At 38.8% G+C, this 15,813-nt stretch overlaps 1 protein-coding gene across 1 annotated transcript in view; it reads right to left on the bottom strand.

Annotated features, from left to right (window-relative positions):
• The window catches only part of efemp1 (EGF containing fibulin extracellular matrix protein 1), a 59,459-nt gene extending 44,927 nt beyond the window's left edge, over positions 1-14,532 (bottom strand). The window contains exons 1-4 of the mRNA XM_002936826.5: positions 14,366-14,532; positions 3,517-3,595; positions 772-820; positions 394-684 (exon numbers count right to left, since the gene is read on the bottom strand). Of these exons, the coding sequence (XP_002936872.1) occupies positions 394-684; positions 772-820; positions 3,517-3,594 (418 nt within the window). The 5' untranslated portion in view covers position 3,595; positions 14,366-14,532. The remainder of the gene's footprint in view (positions 1-393; positions 685-771; positions 821-3,516; positions 3,596-14,365) is intronic.
• Positions 14,533-15,813: the final 1,281 nt, after the last annotated feature.

The following is a 15,813-nucleotide window of genomic DNA, read 5'->3' as shown; positions in this document are numbered from 1 at the left end:
TCTCATAAAGAGAACTGAACTGTGGAGACATTGCTGCTTTGGATCAGTGCTTGCCACATATTGATAGCATCCTCAGTATGGCAGCTACTTCTCAAACCCAAGCACTGCAAACAGATGCTCATTGATGAACTTTATTATGCTATTATTCCCTTTCCCTATACAATAATATCAGTACAAATATCTGCCTTTGAACAGATCTAAAACTTATCCAGTGGGACTCTAAATTATACCTACAACAACAAGCTACGGCAACATGCCTTCACCCATGGTATTAAAATATACTGTAAATGTGATTGCAATGAATAACCGTGGTTTAGTGTAAGGCAAAAACCTGCTATTTCATTGCCATGCCGTATTAACATTCCAGACCCAGATAACAATATAATTGCTTACCTTGGCACATATTTTGTGCAGTTGGTTCATAGCCAGGTGCACACTGTATTCGCTGCGGAGCATTTGGAACCACTTGTTGAACATTAGGGGGGTTATGGACCTCCACTGCCGTATTCTGCCCATTAATTTGTTGAGAGCCAGCAGGCTCCTGTGGCGTGTTAGGGCTATCATCTTGTCCATTATTAACCAGTATTTGGGCAGTTCTTGGTAAGCAAAGATACCCTCCAAAGTGGTTAACACATTTCATTCCACCCTTACATGCATCATGTACAATTTCACATTCATCAATATCTGTCATAAAAAAAAAAATACTGAATTTTAGTCTTCACTGCATTAAAAAGTTTAATTTAAGAAACTTAAATAGAAAAGTTGCATTACCTTTGCATTGTTGTCTCATTGGGTCCCACTCATAACCATCAGTACATTGCTGGAGAGAAATAAAAAAACATTTCATGAGCAATGCAACAAGGCAGAAAAGATACAGTACTGATTGTTTATATCAATATTTTTTCAAATATTTTTTATCTCCTATTTATTTGTTGAAAAATATAAAAGAAAATGTGGGATAAATCGTAATATTTGCACAGAAAACATTATAGTAAAGTGTTCTGTTTCTGAAAAGGAACTCCTCCTGTATCTGGCACACAGATGTTGGACACTGCTAGGGTATGAGCTTATTGTACCTTAGGGAGATGTTTAGTAAATCAACCATTTTATTGCCGTATTTTGATGTGTATTTTGTATCATGTCTTGATTTATACAAACCTGCTGCATGGAAACAGAACCTACAAATAATGCATTATTCTAGTACAGTATTTGTACAGCTTTCTACCTCCACACAAACCATTTAAGAACCAACCATTCTGACCATTTTAACTCTGCTTATTAAATAGTTTAATAGATTGTCTTTCACTTTCTGTCAGAAACAGAGGCTTATAAAAATATCAATGTATAGGAGAAATAATGGAAACATTTTTCAGAAAAAATGTTTTGATATCATACAGGCCTACATAAGGTTATATCAGTGGTTCTCAACCTTCCTAATGCTGCAACCCTTTAATACATCATGTTGTGGTGACCCCCAACCATAAAATTATTCCTTAGACCAGTGCTGTCCAACTTCTGTGGTGCCGAGGGCCGGAATTTCTTGCGCATACATGGTGGAGGGCCGCTAATGAAAGCCAGTTTTGACCACTCCCCCCTTTTAAACCACACCTACTTCAAACCACACCCATTTAATCACAATGGTGGTAGTGCAGCAAAAACCCAAATGCTTGGTCCTCACTGCAAGAATATCAACCATCATTCATATGTGAAAGAATTATATTATGTCATATTAAGACATACCCTAAAATCCATATGCCTCCTCCTCCCCTGTGGATAGCACAGCAACCCCCAGCATATAATTACACACCTTAGGGACCATTTAATGGCTATTTCCAACTGCTAACAAACTCCCAGAACAAACCCCTGCCAGGTTCACCTCTCACAGGCACCTACTTGTGTGTGCCATACTCTGCCTGCCCTATGATGCTTGTGTCTGCCATATGCTGCCTGTGTGTGCGCCATACTCTGCCTGCCCTATGATGCCTGTGTCTGCCATATGATGCCTGTGTGTGCCATACTCTCCCTGCCCTATGCTGCCTGTGTGTTCAATACCCTCCCTGTCCTATGCTGCCTGTATGTGCCATACTCTCTCTGCCCTATGCTGCCTGTGTGTTCAATACCCTCCCTGTCCTATGCTGCCTGTTTATGCCATACCCTCCCTGCCCTATGCTGCCTATGTGCCATACTCTGCCTACCCTATGCTGCCTACACACAGACAGCATAGTCCAGGCACTACATACAATGTCTGAGGTGTGAACAGACAAACAATGTGGGTGATTACAGCCTGAGCCTGAGGTGTGAACACTGCAGGGGGTGAACAATGCATAGATTAAAAGGTGTGAACAGTACAGTTGATTACATATTTAAACAATACAGGAGGATTACAGCCTGAATCTGAGGTGAGAACCATGCAGGGGGGGGCAGTTAATCTCAGTACTGAAACCATTTAAAGTTTACACAAGGGTAAGCCATCAAAGCAGCCAGACAGGTGGAGGGCCCGCGGGCCGCCAGTTGGACAGCACTGCCTTAGACCATCGGAAATATGTGTTTTCCGATGGTCTTAGGCCACACCTGTGAAAGGGTCATTCGACCCCTAAAGAGCGATCCTCTTCCTCCTTCTGTCTTTGCGCCACTATTGCATGCACAGCAGAGCCAAACTTTAACTGCATTTTCACCCCACTGCACATGGGCCGGCCCCGGGATTTAGAGGAATGAAGACAGACAGAAGAGGATCGCTGTCTCAGTTTCCCTGGGCTGGTGCGGTTTTGTCCTAACAGAAACACCAACCCGGGGTACAAGGTAAGCGATTACAATCACTGAGGGGGTGCCTAACATTTTGACACCCCCCCTCAGTGATTCTACCTTTCCTTCTTCATTAGGAAATGGCTATGAAGCAAGTAATATTATACCCTTCTTACTTTCTTCCAAGTATGGAAGATACATTCTGTATAATGTCTAATCTTCTCCCCGTGTATCTGGCTCCCTTCTATCCATTTTGACATAAGACATATACAAGGTATATTGTCACTATACAATATCCTCCTTTATTTTTATTAGATTTCATTGTAAGAGTTTCAGAATAAATATTTTAGAAATGTACAGGTGCTTCTGTTTATACATCCCAGCTTTGTTATTGCTTTTACTTTTATTGTTGTCCAAAATGAGCGCCAGCAATGAAGTAAATATTAGAACATTAGCACACGGGGTAAGGTTGGGTGCTTTGAATGCCATGTTTTAAGTAGCCCAAGAGGGAACCAAGACACCCTAAATGGTCCTCCATTGTCCTCTATAAATGACTTGATAGCAGAATGCCTTTAAGATGAATGGTATTTTATCCTGCTTTGTCACTAGTTTAGATCCTTGTGCAAACCCAGAATCCCTGCTATAAAGCAAAGCAAGACTATAGATGTTTGTCATATAAGATGTAGAAATATTACTTGCATACCTGGAAATTAATGCTCAATTTAAGAATAAAACATGAACATATCTTAGTGTCCTACTGCAGTGTCTACTTACAGTGTATGTTATTGTCTCTTCTGTGTCTTGTGCACAAGTGAAATGAACCAAAGTCGTGATAAGCAGAATCTTCAACATGCTGAAATAGTAAACAGATTAGCCATTTGAGTTTACAGGAAGAAATATATATTTTACCAGCTCTGTATATACATGCTATTATAGTGTGTGTGTGCACAACTAATTTGCAAATCTTATTAGCCACTTGTTGGTAAAACTGAAATCCTATTTTTATTACACCAAAAATCTAAGCTTTATTTTAAGGCACATGTGGTTCGGCCATACTCTAGCTGTATCGCACCTCATTGCTTTGTATTGCCAGCTGAGACAACTTTTTCTCATACAAGATCATATAACAACAGGATTGAACTCTAGGTTATTTTTTATGCACACCAGACTATAACAAATACAGATCAGTTTTATATTTATAGACTTCTAATATTGCACTGACAGTCTCTCCACATAAGGTCCAAGTTTGTTGTGCAGGTGTATTTGGCTACATATAATGTGGCTACAAATAACTGGCTTTATATCAAAATGACATTCACTTTTTGTTAAAGTGATGGATTTCTCTTGTCCTATGTACAAGCCTTTTTCCAAAATGTAAATTAAAAAGTGGATGAGAAGATTTGCAAATCATTTAAACACTATATTCAATTAAAAAGAGTACAAAAACAACTTATCAGATGTTGAAGCTTAGAAAATATATGCTCATTTTGAGTTTGATGGCAGCAACATGTTTTACAAAAGTTGGGCGAGGGGCATGTTTCCCACTGGGTTGCATCACCACTACTTTTAACGCTCTGTAACCATTTGGGAACGTAGGAGACCAAGAGGTGTAGTTTTGAAAGTAAAACGATGTTCCATTCTTGCCTCATATAGGATTTCAGTTGCTCAATTTCAGTTCAGAGTCTGTTGTATTTTTTATTTTATAAGGTGCCAGATGTTTTCAGTGGGAGACAGGTCTGGGCTGTAGGCAGGTCAGTTTAGCACATGGACTCTTTTACTACAGAGCCATGCAGAATGTAGTTTGGCATTGTCCTGCTGAAATAAGCAAGGCCTTCCCTGACCTGTATATACAGTATGGTTAAGCATTAATAGGGCCTTCCTAGATGTGCCAACTACCCATGCCATGTGCACTAATGCACCCCCATACCATCGTAGATGTGCCAACTCCCCATGCCATGTGCACTAATGCCCCCATACCATCGTAGGTGTGCCAACTCCCCAGGCAATGTGCACTAATGCACCCCATGCCATCACAGATGTGCCAACTCCCCATGCCATGTGCACTAATGCACCCCCATACCATTACAGATGTGCCAACTCCCCATGCCATGTGCACTAATGCACCCCCATACCATTACAGATGTGCCAACTCCCCATGCCATGTGCACTAATGCCCCCCATGCCATCACAGATGTGCCAACTCCCCATGTCATGTGCACTAATGCACCCCCATACCATCACAGATGTGCCAACTCCTCATGTCATGTGCACTAATGCACCCCCATACCTTCACAGATGTGCCAACTCCCCATGCCATGTGCACTAATGCACCCCCATGCCATCAGAGATGTGCCAAATCCCCATGTCATGTGCACTAATGCACCCCCATGCCATCACAGATGTGCCAACTCCCCATGCCTAGTGCATTAATGCACTCCCATGCCATCACAGATGTGCCAACTCCCCATGCCATGTGCACTAATGCACCCCCATGCCATCACAGATGTGCCAAATCCCCATGCCATGTGCACTAATGCACCCCCATGCCATCACAGATGTGCCAACTCCCCATGCCATGTGCACTAATGCACCCCCATGCCATCACAGATGTGCCAAATCCCCATGCCATGTGCACTAATGCACCCCCATGCCATCACAGATGTGCCAACTCCCCATGCCTGGTGCACTAATGCACCCCCATGCCATCACAGATATGCCAACTCCCCATGCCTGGTGCACTCATGCACCCCCATACCATCACAGATGTGCCAACTCCCCATGCCTAGTGCACTAATGCACCCCCATACTATCACAGATGTGCTAACTCCCCATGCCTGGTGCACTAATGCACGCCCATACTATCACAGATGTGCTAACTCCCCATGCCTGCTGCACTAATGCACGCCCATACCATCACAGATGCTGGCTTTTAAACTATGCACTGATAACAAGTCAGGTGGTCTTTCTCCTCTTTTACCCGGAAGATGTGTGTCCAATTTCCAAAAATAATTTCAAATTTTGCTTTTGACCACATCGTCTCAATCCATCTTAAATGAGATTGGGCCCAGAGAAGGCAGCAGTGTCTGAATCATGTTTTTATAAGGTTTCTTCTTTGCATGCAGTGATTTCCTCTACAGAATCGTGTCTGTTTTTAATGCAGTACCGTCTGAGGGCCCAACTTCAATTTGAGCATATATTTATTTCATAAAACATTAATTTCAACATTTGATATATTGTCTTTGTACTATTTGCAGTTAAATATATGGTTTACATGATTTCCAAATCATTGCATTCTGTTTTTATTCATAATTTACACAGTGACCCAACTTTTTTGGAATAATACTTAGTTAATTGTAACTATGAGGTCTGTAGCACTACCGAGAGTGTACCTAATAAGTATGAACATAGCTAGGGCTAAATCCATTCTTTTATGTTACCTCATGGGATTGTACAGTGAAATATGGTTTAGTAATACAGATAAACCAAAATTTGGGTTTGGGGTTCAGATAGGTATGGAAGGATACTTGTCTAATCTTCCCTACATTCAACATAAATGTATACTTCTCTCCTTTTATTATTAATATTATTACACAATGCCCTCACCCTATAAAGATTGTGGGTAAAAAGGTGCAAGTTGCATTACTACAATTTGTTTCTCTCTGTATAGTGAAAGAGCTCTTATTGAATATGTGGTTCTTATCCTCTAGGTAGATACCTAGATGACTGGTAGCTAGGAGAATGACACTGAATCATTATTTTCACCTTGTACGGCTTTATTCACATCGTCCAGGGAAAAAGCTTTGGTGACAAAGATGTATAATATGTTTTTAATTAGAACATTTATGTTAAGTGTATATGTATATATTCTGCTCCGAGTTCAATCATATGTACTTATCTTTTTATAGCAGACGTATAATGCTGCATTATGTCTTTTGAAAGTCCAGTTCAGCTCATTTTTTTATATGACCTCCCTTAATGGTCAACCCCATTAGGCGTGAATTGGACTAAAAAATGGGGAGAATCATTGGGTGGATCAGGGAGTGGCAGTGTGGCCTAAATCTGTTCAAATGTCAAAGTATTGGGAGTTATGTTTAACTGTTTAGTGTTTATAATCAGTTGCGCAAACTTAAATTGTATGTTCTAGTAAGGACGACGGATTTTTGCCTTAGGAATTTTTATTTCCAAATCAGTTGTTACATTCAATTTTTTTTGCTCATATGTTTGCTATATTCTGTGTTAACCTGAATAACATGATTAGTGATGAGCGAATCTGTCCCATTTTGCTTTGCCGCAAAATTCATGAAACTACCGAAAAATTAGCGAAACGCGGGTATCACCTTTTTTTATGTGACCGTGCCCATCTTGACGCAAGTGCAACTATTTCACTGTGACTGTAATAATCTTTCGACCTGCGCTGAATTTTTTCGTGCCAAATTTCTGCTGAAGTTTCAAAAAACAATTCGCCAATGGCGAAATGCAGAAATTTGCTACAAATCCATGTCTGCCGAAAAAATTCACTCATCACTAAACATTATCAATAAACTGAGCTCATAATTTATTTCTACAAGGAACTGAATTGTAAATTTTGACCAGCAAACTGCAATCAATGAATTATACAGAACAAAATGGAAAACTTACATACTAAACACATACTAAAAGTTTGCCATTGTAATATCTGCTGTACGAGAGAAGTCAAACCAGGATTTATTGGGAGAAACATACACAACTGGCCACATGATATTGGCATTTTACATTCACATTTATTTATAAAGCGCCAACATATTCCGCAGCGCTGTACAATAAGTGGGTTACATACATGGACATACAGAGTAACATATAAAGCAATCAATAACTGATACAAGAGGTGAAGAGGGCCCTGCCCAAAAGAGCTTACACTCTACAAGGAGAAAGGGTTGAGACACAAGGCAGTAACTTGCTCAACCAAACCTGTACATGTATGGCCATATTAACTGCCTTAATTAGAATGATGCATTTGTTATACATTACTAGAGGAGTAGATCTCTTCCTCATACAGTCTAATTCTGCTTTATATCAAGGGAAAAGGTCTAAAGTAATTATTTAAATACTGAGGAATAGAACAGTTTTCTTAGCACAGGAGCAGAATGTATATTCAGTATACATATTATATTCATAACACATCTTCTGGATTTCTAGATCATTTCCCACATATTTAGGTGAAAGTATACATTAAATATGTTATATCTGTAGAACTGCTGAATTAAGAAATTGGCTTTTCATTGTTTAACAGAATAGGTCCAACAGCTGGACATCAAAGATTATACCAATATTCACATTGTTTTCATTTCCCCCAAATATGTTATTTGGCAATATCTATTGCATAGTTATATCTGTTATATATAGATCACAGGAGGGGCTGAGAATCAGCGCCATGTGAACCATGACATTTATATACTTTTCTTCTTTCAGAGCCTTAATATTTAAAGTTCAGCTACAAAGATGTCTAGAGATTTTAGTTCAACAGTGTGGTAATGAGCAAGTACATTCTTGGTCTCCAACATACCAGGATGATGAAAATCTCTTAGTCTCTCTATCATCTGATGGTTTGTTCTTTGCCAGCCATGTCTTTATATATGGGAATCAAATAAATCATCAGTAGAGGACACTGGCTGGCTATAGCAAGCTCTCCAAGTGCTCATATAAGTTTAACAAAAAGTGAGGAAAGTACTCAAAACTCTCCTCATTGTGCATCCACCAATAAAAGAATTTCTCATCTACAATTCAGAGTATGTGGTTCACCTACATAAATGCCCATGGGGCAAAGCATATGTAAGACAGACACTACATCTAGTTAAGATTAGAATCAGGGAACATAAGAGATCAATAAGCACATACCCATCTTGCCAAACATTTTTTCCAAAAAATGTCAGAATGCCTCTACATTACATTTGCACATCCTACAGTGTCTAACTTCCTAAAGGAGGTGAAAGAAAAAAATTGTTACTTCAGTGCGAAACCCAAGGAACTGAAAGACTTAAAAATTGATTTTCTAGGTTTGAAGCACTAAGCTACAGCTGCTTTTTATGAGCAATCTTTATATGTTATCTTTATTTTACTTTGGAGGTTGCAAGGACTTTGAATATACAGAAATATGGACATATTTGGGACAAGTGTATGTGAGCAGATCACAGTTCCATTTAAAATATGTAATTAAATTAAATAGTTATTCATGTTATATACTATGTTATATACTGTGTATAATGATGAAGATTGATTGATTAGCCATGAGCCCACCTGGCCATGAGATGGAGCTGGTAAGCTGAATATAGTTTTGTTATTCTAAGGGTATATATACCCTATTTTTGTAGCCTTTTTGTAACACTGATCACCTGTGGAGGTCCAAAATATGTTGTGCACTGCATCTCTACAATAAAACTCACTATACTTGCAGTTCAAGAAAACTTCTCGTGGAGAACTTTATAGTTGCATTTATAAGTTCAGCTAGCCTTTTGAGTGAGGAAAGTGCACAAAACTATTCTCATTGTGTGACTATTCCAACATTAACTAATATTCATTATAGGGCAGGGGCAAATAACCAACATGGTAGTATATAGTATGCTTTTGCATATATGTTTCATGGAGGACAGCCTCCAGTTCCTCAGGGAAAGAAAAGGTCAAGGATAGATATTGTCATGACATAGGATCAGTGTCAATTTTAATGCCTACAACAGGCGCTCCTCATGGAGGTATTTTTGAATGTATTACTTATAGTTATTAACTAAAATTCAGACTGGCACTACTCTTTCTGAGGTGATCCTAGACAAAACACATAGGCAGAAGCCTTGATTATTTCTGCAGGCTATTTTATTTAGATGTGCTTAACTTACTGTATGAGTTATTTGAAGGTAGCCATTTGACATCTGTATTTCCTTCATTTATTGATTACTTTACATTAGTAACTTGCTTCCTTGTCTTACATTGCCATGTGGATGGACCATATGGAGCATTAGTCCAAAGCTGAGTGGCTACTGGATTAAATGCTCATTTGATAAGCAATGATTTGTTATTATGACTGTGAATAGGCAGACTTAGGGGAGCTGCACACTTGTGGTGGGAGTTTCTTTTTTGCCTTTCTGTGTTGGTAATTTGCCAACTGAATATTACTTTATACTGAATTTTACTTTATTCATGGATGCAGTGACAAATTGTTTTGCAATTGCAATTTTGAGTGCCATTGTCATGTTTTTCCCACAATGCAGCGTTTTCCCCAGTCACTGGGTCAGCAATACACCTAAAACAAGTGTGCCACAGCTAGCATAATAAAGTCTGATTTACAAAAAAATCCCACAACTGCACAGGCATTCTATTGCTAGTCAGACGCAATTGCACGCAAGTCCATTTGGCATAATTTCTGGGGTCTTTGGGTTCCAATGACATCTGTGCCCGATTCTTTATGCGCAAGTGTGCGACACCTATTGATGCTGGCCAGGAAGGGAAATCTAGAGCTACTGTCAGATAGGCAGAAAGGCAGACTCCAAAGACTTGGAGAGCAACACAAGCACCATAAAAGTTCATGGAGGAGCCAAATAAGAGCTAAGATTGGCTATTAGGCAGCCTCTATGCACACTATCAGCTTACAGGAGGCTTTATTTGGTAGTAAGTCTTGTTTTTATTCAACCAAAACTTGACACCAAGTCAGGAAATAAAAAATAACTACCTGGTTTGGGGGCACTGAGAGCAACATCCAAGGGGTTGGTAAACAACATGTTGCCCCTGAGCCACTGGTTGGGTATCACTGGTTTAAGAAGTGTCAGCATGTAAAGATGATGTAATATTGAAATCCCTTTCTTCCTGCTCCCAATTCATGAAACCATTACTTTGACTCATATTTTGTAATCAAAAATAACCTGTCTCAGTTAGTGCGCTTTGCACACCCCACCCTGTGAAAGGTGGTTATTCCCTGAAATAGTTTTGGGGAAACTAGATGTGGCCTTACACCTAATAAATAAGAGTTAGGAGATGCAAATTAATCTATACAGAAGATGCCTATTTCACCCCCAGTGCAGCCCAACAAAATACCAGGTGGTGCTCACATAGGGGCCTATTTTTTATGCTGTGTAAATTGAAATTTGCAGATGAAACAGTATAAAAAGATGTGCAAAATAAATGAAGGAGTTTGCTGTCCGCCAGATTTTGCGCCGCAATATTATGTAAGCTCTGGCGTAAGAAAAAACATGTAAAAACATTATGCAGACTGTACGCTATTTTTACGTGCAAAGCCTGGCAAATTTTGTTGCTGATTTTTACACAGCAAAAAAAATATGCCCCATAGTATTCAGCATGGTACAGTGTGGTACTTCCCAAGTTTTTAACATTCAAAAGAATGGATTTATAAAATGAGTCACTTTTGACCCACAACCCTTAGTAAGTGGGGTTAACAGGGGTTAAGCAGCTACTGGGGACTTGAAACTTCAACACTTGTACACTGGTTTGGATGGAAATAAAAACAATTTAATTGCATTAATCTAAATTATGAACCCAACCAACTTGACTTAGATAATGCTGTGGTCACATATAAAAAAACAAAAAACAAAAACCCCTGCAGACCCTGCCTGTAACCCAAACCTATACCTATATGTAACTTGGATTAAATAAAAATAAAGCCATTGAATTGCAACCTATCATGGAAAAAGTTCTCCTCAATGAGTGACTTCAAATAAAATAAAATTGCAACTATTTAATGGGTAACTTTTTTAGTTTCCTGTCAGTGACCTTCTTACATAACTGAGTATGATACTGGATTCCCTTCGGTTATCCCTCAAAAACAAAAGTGATGTAATGTATTTTGATTTAATTTTTAGGGCAGGAACTGACTTTTGGAGAGTCTTCAAAATTGTAATGTATTTAGAACTTTGAGATGAAGTTGGTTGTGTAATTTTTATTCTCTAAGATTGCTCAGGAACAGTAACCTGTAGCAACCAATCATCAGGTAGAATTGATTGGTCACCTATTTAAAAGCAAACATCTTATTGGTTGCTATGGACAGGGCTAGAACTAGGGGAAGGCAGAAGAGGCACATGCCTCTTGGGGGGCACTAGGCATAGGTACATACCTCTTGTCTGCCTACCCCTAGTCTAAGTGCTCCAGATCCCACTTATGATCCTCCTGCCACCCACATCCCCGCATCCTCCAATGCTTGCTTCTCTCTCCAACCTTAATGTCACGCTCGGGCTTGGGGGCAGTGGTGGAGTGAGGTTGCCTGCCGGGTTGCCAAGGATGCCCGACTGTCCTGGTCTGGCACTGGCTATGGGTTACTGCTACTAGGGAAACATAGTACTTTTTATTACATACAGGTGTTGGCTTTTTAGATTTTTTTTTACAAATAAGGCATGCTGGAGGATGTCCGTGGTAGGGAATGGGAGCCAATAATCTGTATATGACCCCTTAAAAATTACTTCCTCTGCCCCAATGCCAAATCTAAGCCCCAATAGTAATGATATATTCCTTGTACCCAATGCAAGTTGAGCTAAGCTGAATATGTAAATAAATCTGGAATGCATTTAGTTGTCATGCTCCGTAGGTACACTAACACTAATAAATGTATATTATTAATTCCTAATCATCTACATATGGGTTAGGGACTTTGTGGCCAAGGGGTTAGCAGACCCCTCCTTATATTGTCCTATAATGTTTTAGATTCTGACATGAAACATACTGGCATCAATAGCTGATAGTATGTAATCGGTTCATAAATGCCCCCATGTATTTAGCTCATCAAGCAAGTAATAAAAAAGTTTTGGCACCTAGAAGTTGTGCGAATGCAACATTTTTGGTTCAGTTCATCAAAGCACACAGGCTCTATTTCAATTGTAGCATTACAATTACAACACTAATATGTGAACTTGTGTTACAAAGTGTTCCTATAAATGTCAACAGCTATACAAAAGGAGACCTTGCAAACTCAATGGCAGAGGTTCATAATCCTTTCCTGTATCACTATGAAAACTGATATATACATACTGTTCCTATCCCCTTTTATTAGGCTTCTCCTTTCCAAGCCATGTCATATCTTAATTAAAAAAGCAAATCTCTGAAGGCTGTATTGGGTGAATGTAATTAAAATTGCTAGTGGTGGTTAAAATGGTTTTTTTTGCGATTGCTTAGCGCTGTTCGCAATGTAATACTATTCAATCAACATTTATTACATTGCAAATGTATAATACCTGCTTGAAGATGGCATAATTGTGAGCACAACTTTTTCATTAGGAAATTTTATTACATTCACTGCACACATGTGCAAACTTTGTATATATATATCATATAGCAATTGCAAACCTTCTGTCAAAAAAAAGCATCACCCATTAGTGAAACAGAAGGAGAACACCTATTTTATTGTATTAATTAATTACAATGGTTTGCAAAAAAATTAAATCTCACAATGAATAACAGAAAAAAAAGCAAATAAAGCACTGAAATGTGCTCTTTCCAAGTTATTTTGACAAACAGGAGCCTCTCGTGCTTTGAGCTGTATAAATACACCTTTACTTGCTATCTGTTTAACAAGTATATTTTTTTATACTACACAATGAATCCACTACAATGGATATATAGGGCCCTGGACTCAAATGCAACTCAAATAGTAATTCTTAGTACCAATGCACAGGGCACTTGCATTCAGGGCAATGAGTACACTATGCATGCTTTCTCAGAGTACAAATTTGGCACAAGGTACAGAGCTCAACACTTCTAGATGCAAGGCAATCTTGTACTTTAGTGATCCCCAACCAGTGGCTCGTGATTAACATGTTGCTCCCCAACCCCTTGGATGTTGATCCCAGGGACCTCAAAGTAGGTGCTCGTTTTTGAATTTCTGGCTTGGAGGCAATAGTTGATTGCATAACACCCAGTGTAAAGCCAAACAGATCCTCATATAGGCTGCTAGTCCAGATAGGGGCTACCAAATAGCTAATTATAGCGCTTATTGATACCCCCAGGAATTTTTTTCATGCTTGTGTTGCTCCCCAACACTTTTTCCATTTGAATGTGGCTCACTGGTATAAAAGGTTGGGGAACCCTGATGTACTTAGATGCCTGCCATTAGCAGGCAGAAAGGGTTGGGTTTTCCTACACCTTGCAGAGGGACATATGTATGGGGATGCCCACAAATCACTATCTCCTTTGGCAGGGCTGTATTCAGACTGGGGAGAATGGAGTATAAAGAGCTGCCCCTGAATTTGTAAATGGGGTCATGGAAATCACAAATATCATCTCAGTAACTGGTTTTAAGAGTGAGCATGACAAGCACAAGTAAATGAATAAATTGAATTCAATAATAACAATGAGAGTAATGACATACAAGTTAAATTGCTGTAAATGCCACCTAGAAATGTCATCGTTAAACAAAAAAAGGGTGGGGGGGAAGAAATAATGTGTAAAATGATTACACAATTATCTTGTAAATCAAAAGCAAAACACAGAATACAATAAGAATCACTTCTCTATGTGCTGTGAGACCCTCAAACCCTATTTCCATCTCTCCCTCTCTTTAAATGTGTTCATTCAAGCTAAGAATTATGTAGTTAGTGGAACAGAACATTCAACTCCTTGCTGGGGACAAACAACTCTGCATTAATAGAAAACGTACCTTTCTGTGAATGCTTCAGCCTACGCTCCTGCTATGAATCAGAGGAGGTTCTTGCTCTTTGCAGGTGAGGGACTCAGGAATGCGCTGCAGCCTATGCAGGGAGCAGCAGTGTGTAGAAATATTTAGGAAATCTTAGGGAGCTCAGTGAACGCTCTGCTGCTCCAGGCATGTGGATACTGTTTTGAAAAGAGGTATTCATTTCAGACAGGCTCCAAAGACACTCCTCTTTCTCTGTTGTGCATACTCCCACTATTTAAGCATATGCAATGTGTTAACTGATCCTGCCAACTCAAACAAAAACTGAATATTTCACATTAAATATCACAGGCTAAATTTATAAGAAAATATGATTATTTGTATTCGCTGATCTTTGAAGTGCAGCACAGTGTAGCATGTGTTGCTATTTTTAGTCCCAGAATTATTACCAAATCATTCTTTATTATAATGTATTTTTCATTATTTGACAATGCAAGGCATATATTAATGTCAAGCAATTTCACAGCAGGAGGTCATGAAAAGGAGGTATTGCCTAAAAGAAATCAATATATTGAGCAGCCTCTGACTTGAGGTGTACACTATATTTCATTTTTTTATAGAGTTTAAGTTGCAGAGGTTGGGAAGAAATTTTATCCAGTGTTGTTTGTGACCGAGTGAAGGATGGCGCAGCAGAAAAGCAGTTTTATTTTATAATGTATGTATCTGGTTTCCTTCATTCTTCACAGTACAGCTATGGGCATTGGCTTTCCAGATAAGGGGCCTTTCCATAATTTGGATCTCCATACCCTAAGTCTGCTTAAAAGTCATTTAAATATTAAATAAACCCAATAGGATTGTTTTGCACCAATAAGGATTAATTATATCTTAGTTGGGATCAAGTACAGGTACTGTTTTATTATTACAGAGAAAAGGGAATAATTTAACCATTAAATAAACCCAATAGGACTGTTCTGCCCCCAATAAGGGGTAATTATATCTTAGTTGGGATCAAGTACAGGTACTGTTTTATTATTACAGAGAAAAGGGAATCATTTAACCATTAAATAAACCCAATAGGGCTGTTCTGCCCCCAATAAGGGGTAATTATATCTTAGTTGGGATCAAGTACAGGTACTGTTTTATTACAGAGAAAAGGGAATCATTTAACCATTAAATAAACCCAATAGGACTGTTCTGCCCCCAATAAGGATTAATTATATCTTAGTTGGGATCAAGTACAGGTACTGTTTTATTATTACAGAGAAAAGGGAATCATTTAACCATTAAATAAACCCAATAGGACTGTTCTGCCCCCAATAAGGATTCATTATATCTTAGTTGGGATCAAGTACAAGGTACTGTTTTATAATTACAGAGAAAATTTAAAAAACTTAAAGTATTTGATTAAAATGGAGTCTATGGGAGATGGCCTTTCTGTAAATCAGAGCTTTCTGGATAATGGGTTTCCACAT

Source organism: Xenopus tropicalis, chromosome 5 (genome assembly GCF_000004195.4).
Source record: "Xenopus tropicalis strain Nigerian chromosome 5, UCB_Xtro_10.0, whole genome shotgun sequence".
In the NCBI taxonomy this organism is placed as follows: domain Eukaryota; kingdom Metazoa; phylum Chordata; class Amphibia; order Anura; family Pipidae; genus Xenopus; species Xenopus tropicalis.
Note: the sequence above shows the minus strand (reverse complement) of the source record. Positions and strands in the feature narration are given on the sequence as shown.